Source organism: Medicago sativa, chromosome 3 (assembly GCF_051527215.1).
Source record: "Medicago sativa cultivar Bolivia chromosome 3, Bolivia_mono, whole genome shotgun sequence".
Classification (NCBI taxonomy): Eukaryota; Viridiplantae; Streptophyta; class Magnoliopsida; order Fabales; family Fabaceae; genus Medicago; species Medicago sativa.
Genome location: NC_140751.1, coordinates 21182131 through 21191184, shown reverse-complemented (window position 1 = coordinate 21191184; position 9054 = coordinate 21182131). Strand labels below are relative to the sequence as shown.

General features: G+C 33.2%; 1 protein-coding gene across 1 annotated transcript; it reads left to right on the top strand.

Moving 5' to 3' along the window:
• Window positions 1-489: 489 nt before the first annotated feature.
• On the top strand, window positions 490-4595 carry LOC146936332 (S-adenosyl-L-methionine-dependent uroporphyrinogen III methyltransferase, chloroplastic-like). Its single transcript, XM_085751249.1, has 5 exons — window positions 490-1021; window positions 2299-2376; window positions 2505-2574; window positions 2964-3241; window positions 3887-4595. Exons 1-5 carry the CDS (start codon window positions 509-511, stop codon window positions 4031-4033), a joined length of 1086 nt encoding a protein of 361 aa, XP_085607375.1. The 5' UTR covers window positions 490-508; the 3' UTR covers window positions 4034-4595.
• Window positions 4596-9054: the final 4459 nt, after the last annotated feature.

Genomic DNA, 9054 nt, shown 5'->3' with positions numbered 1-9054 from the left:
GCTTTGTCTGATTTTCTTAGCATCTGGATTGTCATGAATAACAAATAGATGAAAATCGTTTGGCTTATTAGAAATTTTTTTGATTCTTTTTTCTTCTTTCAACATGCCTGCCATATAAGACAAAAATGGACCCCACTGTCATGCCACATCAGCATTCTGTTAACTAAATAGACGGCGGGGACTAAATTCAGTAACGGAGTAAAAATACATGGATTTTAAAAATTGTAGGGACTATTCTCAAAATGACACAAAATGTAGGGACCAAAAACATATTTAACCCAACATTTAATTAAAAAGAAAAGAAAAAAAAAAAACAAGAGGAGAAAAAGCATCAGCCATCAAGTGAAGCATGTCCCTCCCGAAACCCAAAGGCGAACAAGAACAACTCAAACACTGTCTCCTCAATCTCTCCAAAGTCCAATTCAAACTCTTACACACAAAAAAAACAACCTTAATTTAAAACCAATAATTTCCTCTTTCATTTTCTTCACAAACCAAACAACCCAACATGGCTCTTCTTCACAAAATTCCATCTTTCACACCAAATCACCATTTTCTCATCAATCAACGCCACCCCATTTCAACAATCTCCTGCACAACCTCATCAACCTCACCTTTCACAGAGAAACACTCTTTACAAAGATACCAAAGAGATCAATGGGTTTATCAGAAAACAAGTTCATGTAATCACACCCTTTTTGATGATTCAAGAGGTTCAATAAGAGAGGATGATATAGCTTTACAGCTTCCGGAGCTGAAAAAGCTTGTGAAGGTATTGAAAGAGAAGAGGGAAAGTGAAGGGAAATGTAGTGAAGAGGAGTGTGTGAAGGGTGATGTGTTTTTGGTAGGAACAGGACCTGGTGATCCTGAGTTGTTGACTGTTAAAGCTGTTAGAGTTATTAAGAGTGCTGATTTGTTGTTGTATGATAGGTTGGTTAGTAATGATGTTTTGGATTTGGTTGGTGATCATGCTAAACTGCTTTATGTGGGGAAAACTGCTGGTTATCATAGTAGAACTCAGGTATGGAAAGTTACTGTCTTTTATGTGCTTTGTTAAGTGGGGTTGCTTTAATTTTTGTGTTGGTTATTTGTTTAAGGCAAAAAATTTGATGACATGTTAATTATGTATTGGTCTATCATGGAGACTAGACATGATACTGACTCCGACACGTAGATAGCAACACTAATTTTAGAAAATAGAAGTGGTTGTATGTAATTACATGTGTCGGTGTCGTGTTGGTGGATACACTTGGTCACATATTTGATTTTGAAGTGTTGGTACTTACATAAATGTCAATTATTGTATCCCTTCTTAGATGTCAATTTATGAAGCAGCGACACCAGACATGATACTGACGCTGACACATAGATACCAATAATAATTTTAGAAAATAGAACTAATTGTATGCAGTTAGATGTACCTGTGTCTTGTCTGTATCGACACGTGTTACACAAGACACTCAGACACGCTTTCAATATGAAGTGTCGGTGTTACAAAGATGTCAATTAGTAGAACTTAGGTATAGAAAGTTACTCTCTTTTTTGTGATTTTACAAGTGGGGTTGATTTAATTTTTGTGTTGGTTATTGTTAAGCATAAATTTTTATGATTACATGTCAATTTATGAAGTAGAGACATAGACACGATGATGATACTGACACTGACATGTAGACACCAATAATAGTTTTATAAAATAGAAACTGATTGTATGTAGTTACATGTGAGTGTCTTGTTGATATGTCTTCTAAGTATCAACACATGTCAGGCAAGACACTCAGACGCACCTTCAATGTGAAGTGTCAATTCTTACATAGAAGTCAATTACTATATCCCTTCTTAAGGTATCATAGTAGAACTCAAGTATAAAAAGTTACCTTCTTTTTTGTGTTTTCCTAAGTGGGGTTGTTTTTATTTTTGGTTAGTTATTTGCTTAAGACAAAAATGTTATGCTTAGATGTCAATCTATGAAGCACACATACATCATCAAACACCATACAAACAAGATACCGACTCTGACATGTAAATACTGATAATAGTTTGAAAAATAGAAGTGATTGTATTTAGTTCCATGTGTCAGTGTCATGTCGATATCAGACTCTGAGACATGCCTTCAATATAACGTGTTAGTGCCATATAGATGTCATTTCATTCATCCCTTCTAAGGTTTTTGTTGTTTTTAATTTTCTTTTATATTTTAGGATCCAGTTGTGATTTTTATTTTGCTGGGATAGAGTTGTTTTGGCTACTTGAAACTGATGTAATGAATTTTTGTTTTGTTTGATTGTGAACTTGTTGCAGGAAGAAATACACGAGCTTCTTTTGAGTTTTGCAGAAGCTGGGGCTACTGTTGTGAGACTTAAAGGGGGTGATCCACTGGTGAGTTATCATGTTAGATTTTTTCTAGTGTCGGTATTACTGGTGAAGAAATGTAATGCGTTGGATGGTTACGGTTTGTATGACCAAACATGTCTGAATGTGAATGTCTTATTGTTTGGTATATGTAGGTGTTTGGGAGGGGTGGTGAGGAAATGGACTTTTTACAACAGCAAGGTATCCATGTCAAAGTTATTCCAGGTATGCTGCTGATTGATATCTTTTTCATATCATGTTGAAGCTGGTAATATGTTTGAATCATCGTCAATGTCAATTGGCACTATTGCTCCATCGTTGTGATTGTGTGTGTATGTTTGTTTGAATATGTTTTTGACATCGATCATAACTGTTCATACATCGTTGTTCTTACATTGACAGTGTATCAAAATTAAACTAAAAAAGTAGTCATTAAAAGGAATGCATGATGAAATCTTGAAACATTGTGCCTGCATATGTTATCGTTTTTGTTTTAATCATCATTTTGTTTACATTTGTGAGAGACATCTATGGATGCAATGTTGTCTTAAAGAAACGGTGGAATAGAAATGATGGTGAGTGATTATAAATTAATTAGTTCGCATTGGTTGCAGGTATAACAGCAGCCTCTGGAATAGCAGCAGAGTTAGGGATTCCATTAACTCACCGCGGTATTGCAAATAGTGTGAGATTCCTCACCGGGCATTCGAGGAAAGGAGGAACCGATCCTCTATTTGTATCAGAAAATGCTGCAGATCCTGATTCTACCTTGGTGGTTTATATGGGCTTGTCAACTTTCCCTTCCCTTTCGCAGAAACTAATGCATCATGGTTTGTCACCTCATACACCAGCCGTAGCCATTGAGCGAGGGACCACACTTCAGCAGCGCACGGTAATATTGATCACATCTCCCTTTTCACATCATTGTTTTCTTTCTATAAATATATTGAGTTACTAGCATATCCAGTTGGTTTATGATGGAAATAGCCATTTTCATTTTAGCGTACGAAATATATATGAATAATCACCATGATATCCTATAGATTGGAGTAGCTTGAACTATTGAGATTTAATTTCACTTCTATTCTTTTATCCAATACTTACACTAGACTAAAAGTGAATTAGAGTAGTTAAAGAGTTGTTAAAGCAATTAGTTAGTGATTTGGTTAGTTGGTCATGTGGTTTTTCAACATGTGAATAGTAGTATGCTATTTCTGTTGTTATTTCGGTTATTCTTAGCAACTATTTAAATATCCCTCAATTGATAGAGGGGAATAATTGATTTTTATGACCGGTTAATCCAGTGTGAAAGGAGAGTGCTCCTTTATGAATCTTCTGAATAATTCAAGTCATTCTTTTTTGCAATCTTCATTCTTATGATTACTCAATACTGTTATGTTCTGGCACTCAAATAAAGGATCCTAAGAGAATGATTTTTGACAGTCGAATGATAAGAAACTATGATTGTAAATTGTAATGTTATGAGTTCATCTCTTCTTTGAGGTCCAATGATTGATTATTATTTGCAATCATGCAGGTGTTTGCAGAACTTAAGGACCTACCTGAGAAAATTGCATCTAACGGACTGGAGTCACCAACTCTGCTAATAATAGGAAAAGTTGTCGAGTTATCACCGTTTTGGCCAGTGCCTACAAAACAAGAATCATCTTTAATGCAAGCATGATGAATTTTTTGCGAAACATCGTTACTGTGAAGCTTGTGAAGATCAAGGATTACCTAGGCATACAAAAGGGTTTAAAGTAATATAATTTGAGTGTATTTTTTGATGTTTGGCGAAACGAAGAACTTTTGCACTTGGATTGCGGTTTCTATTGAAGTTGTTGAGTTTGGACAGAAGCACTTCAGAACAAATTTTGATTCAACATGTTCCAGATTGGAAATAAAACAAAGTGATGCTCAAATTTTGCTCATTTTTTAACCGATGAACAAAATAGTAGTCTACAGTGCCGGCGGTTTTGTTTGAGGCCACAGTTTTCTGGATTGGTCTACTTAGTCATTAGGTAAGAAATTTAGCCATAAGCATTTAGGATCATTCTTTAATAACAGAAAAATGTTTTGTTTGAAGAGGTGATTTCATAATTCAGTTTTACTTGTCATTTTTAGAATTTGGAGATGCTCATTCTGTCACCATTTATTTGTTCTTGTCACTTGCTAGTTAAGAATCTTGTAATGGTTTCAAATTGTGATTACAGTTGCAAATGCATTTTCTGACTGTCACTGCCGTATGATTGTTGTGGTGGGAGTTTATATTTGCGTCGGATATAATCTACTATCTACCTGTTGAATGAATAGCCTCTCAAAATATGGAAAATCAAAATGTGTATCTCTACAAATATGTGCAAATATTTAATGATCGACGATGATTGATCCAGAAGTATCTGTAGTGGAAAAAGTATAAAAAATCGTAAACTCTTTTAGTTTTTCTTAATATATAGAATTAGCCCTTTCAACATATCCCTTTGACTTTTTGTCTCTTTATGCAATCAAGAGATTAAGCTTGAGATTAATTAGACAGTTAATTTTTCTTTGCAATTTTTAGAATTTGTTTCATAATGTAATAATGATAATTTTAATATTGGAAATGAATAAGTTACTAGCTAGCTACTGGATTCTAAGCCACGCATTTGAAGCAGAACAAACCATAGTAGTAAACTTTTATCAACATGGATGGAAACAGTAAACTTCTATCAACATAGGTGTTTCCGAAATGCCTAGAAGATTAGCATTGTTGCCGTCACAAAGAAGATGGTCCACTTTCTTAGAATACACCCGAACCACACCAAAGACTAGATGAGCTAACATTCTAAGTGACATTGTAACCCTGCTTACATTATAGACTCTGAAAAAAAAAAAAAAATCAAAGCCATGATCAAATAAATATACATATCAACGTTACAATCTTCAAAACAACTATCTTCAAAACAATCTTTGAAATTTGGTCTTTAAAACTGTTGGACCATATCAACGTTATCTCCTTATCAGTATTCTAAAATGATATATAAAATTGAAAAATGTTGATCAAGTTTGAACCTCCTTGTCATTTTATAATATTGATCATGTAATCATACAACTTTAGAAACTAAATTGGATATTTACTCTTTATATGATATATAAAATTGAAAAATGTTGATCAAGTTTGAACCTCCTTGTTATTTTATAATATTGATCATGTAATCATACAACTTTAGAAACTAAATTGGATATTTTACTCTTTATTTTCCAATATTGAATTCCCTCGTCATTTTTACTGTATTTTGTGATATTGAGTGTACAATTTCCCCTTCTCGAGAACTAATACTTAATATGCACACTAAACATACGGAATTGGAAGATATCCTGCATGATCTCATTTTCAGATGACTAGTATCCTCTCTTTCCACAATGCCCTGATAGTTCAATACATGGCAACATGTAGTGAAGATTTACTTCTCCAAACTTTGCTTGTAGATAATGATACTAATCTTCTAAGTGAATGCCAAAATTTGGTCTTTAAAATTGTAGGACCATATCAATGTTATCTCCTTATATTATTCCAAAATTATATATGAAATAAAAAATTTAGTCTTTTACATTTCTTACAAAATAGGATTATTTTTTGTCCACATTTTAATTTGGTCTTTGTAGTTGGAAACATTGTTGGATGGAAATAAAATTGTAATGTTGGTTGAAATTTAAAACATTGCTGAAAATATGTTGTCTTTTTCTTTTTAATTTGATTTTAACTTTGAAAAAAAAAATATCGTCCAAAAAAACTGCACCAACCGATCCAATCCAAACCACATTGGTTTGGTTTTGTTTGGTTCAGATTTTATTTTAAAAGTCAACCGAACCAAACCAAACCGCATACTATTTATCTTGCAGTTCAGATGACTTTTAGCCTCAAAACCGAACCAAACTGCACCACGAACACCTCCACCTCCATCTGGACCTATTATCAAATGCATCCCTGAACTTATTTTAGAATATTGATCATCATGTGAATATACCTATTATCAAATGCATCCCTGAACTTATTTTAGAATATTGATCATCATGTGAATATCTAATTTGACATAGTCATACAACTTTAGGAACTAAATTGGATATTTACTCTTTATTTTTCAATATTGAATTCCTTCATAAAGTTTTCGTTTATGATTATATCATCTTTCATCTAATCTAACTTATTTCTAATACTAATAACAATGTTAAGAAAAGTTGCCAACCCTAATTCTACAACTATTGGCGCCAAGGACTCTTTGGTGTTCCCATATTTAATGCAAGCAGCAATTCACAGCAGCTCATTCAGCTTCAAAACGCCTATATTTGAGGAATGCAAGCAATCATGTGCATTGATTGACAACAGGTGATTCAGTTTCAAAACGCCTCTATTTGAGGAATGCAAACAATCATATGCATTGATTTCCCAATTCTCAATTCAATGAGGAGTTCAAGAGTAGTCAGCCTACTATATATTCATTCATTCAGAGTTTCCTGATGCTCATTCATCCTTTTTTTAAAGAGTGTTGCTGCATGATATCAGATTGCTTAAAAGGGATGTTTAAGCAGAGTCAATACATATGTTGAAGGTTTATGATTGCGAGGAGTGGATTTTGGTACTTTTTTAGGTTTCTTTCATAAATCAAGGTTGGTGTTGAGTTTTTAAGAGTTGGTTGTAGATTGACATATGTAGTGATTGATGTAAATGAAACATTTTGATGATTTGCAGCTGGATTTTGAGAGTTAAATGAAATTGAATTGGCAAATTTTAGAAGTTGGGAGTCAAGATAGTCTTTGCGCTTTTGGTGTAGATTTTGGATGTTGCAGTCTGATTTATAAAATTGATGTTGAGTTATTGAATCCTGTGTTAATATTTGTGCAAAGAGTAGCAGCTTCTCTTTTGAAGGGTGCTATAAGGTGTTGTTTATGTTAGTAATATCAAGGCAAATTATATTTTACCCCTAAGAAATGTATTAGAACATGTGATCTAAGCATGTGTGTTTTTTAAGCTTGCACTTCAGATTTCATCTTCCAAGAGAAGGCCCTCGGTAATGCTAGACCAGTATATGCCTGCCATAAGACACTGGTGCAAACTCTTTTTTCCATCTAATTAAACAGCACAAGGTGCATACTCTTTTTTCCATATAATTTATGCATTTTAGGAACATGATCCATGCATATAAAAACACATTATAATGCATTTAAAAACATACATGGAAGTGGTTTCAATTTTCAAATGCTCAACTGGTTTTCGACATGAAGAATGGCTACAAGGATGGTAATGATTTTCAATACAATGTATATGAATTACAAGCATGACTTGAATAGTGTAAAGAAAATCAAGTCGGGAACATTTAGATTTCATATTTTTATTGATAACATGTTTCATTGTTTAACTATAATTGTTCTAATGTTAACTTTACATAGTTTGGTGTAGTTTTGGGATGAGAGTTCCAAGATTATATAAGTTTTTTTATGTATATTTTTCAGCAAAACAGGGTAATGAGATGTCTTGGGTTTATCTTTAACTGGTATGGCGTTGGAGCTATGCAACTATTACATAAGCATCAAGTTGTGCCTATGAGAGGTCCAATTTTTTGTTTTGATTTGGATTGATTAATACTGAGAATGGTTTGATGTGTTTTTATTTTCAAAGAATAGCAATTTATTGTTACATTGTATCCAATTTACCCGCACATGCAATCAAGTCATGTTGAGACCACAAAATTCCATAAATATTTGATTCAATTATGTGTTTGGCTGCTAGAGCATGTATTTGTTTCAAGGCCTCTTCCTAATTAGTTTTGTCTGGACGACACTAGCTACATCAGTTTGGCTGATGGTTTTATGCACAACCACATGTTGATATCCATTTATGAGCATGTGTAATGTGTAATGTTCTTTGGTGTGCAAATATAAAAGGAAACTTGGCCAATGAGATGTTTAGTTTAATCTTCAACTTTTGTTGAAATGGATGTCCATCTCTCAGTGTATTTTATTTCTTTTCAATGTAAACTTGAATTTTCAAATGTAGAGATAACTTTTGTTGCAATGGTTGATACCTCTCACTTTTTTTTATTTCATTGGAAGTTGTTATGTTTGTGGCCGTTGTTGTCGGAGATTTCGGTTGCTTCTTTCAATTCACAAGTGTAGGAATTTATTTTGTAGCTTGATTGAAAATTCTGCAGGAAGGAATGTTGGTTCAGCAGGAATGTTGGTTTCAATTAATCACATTTACTATTGGTAACTCTAATTCTTTGGAATTTTGTAGCTGGTGTATTTTCAATTAAACAAAGTTAGGAGTAATATAATAGTGTGATAGATGCTCATAATGAGAGGTGTGATTTTCAGTTTCGTTTTTGTAACCATCTTGGACCTCTGAGTGTTTGTTGATAGATTTCACCTTTGTAATATTACATCATCGGCTGTACTCATTTTGCCTTGCTCTTGATTTATTGTACTACCAATTTAGTATACAACTATTATGTTTCTCTCAAAAAAAAAAAACTATTATGTTATATATGCCAACAAGAAATGTGAGTGACTACTCATCTAAATTATTTCAGGGGCTACTCATATAAACTTTTGACTCCATATGTATAATTATGTAGAAAATTCTGGGTGCTTTTTTTATAAAGATTATCCCATGAATCATGCAAATATATTGTACTTGATAATTCTAAAATACTAAAGTTTTGATTATAA

What these genes read in the sequence shown, in the direction of transcription:
- LOC146936332 (XM_085751249.1), top strand. Translation starts at nt 509, where the DNA reads ATGGCTCTTCTTCACAAAATTCCATCTTTCACACCAAATCACCATTTT. An exon ending in GTTATCATAGTAGAACTCAG is followed by an intron (nt 1,022 to 2,298) that starts GTATGGAAAGTT and finishes AACTTGTTGCAG; the next exon opens with GAAGAAATACACGAGCTTCT. An exon ending in TTAAAGGGGGTGATCCACTG is followed by an intron (nt 2,377 to 2,504) that starts GTGAGTTATCAT and finishes TGGTATATGTAG; the next exon opens with GTGTTTGGGAGGGGTGGTGA.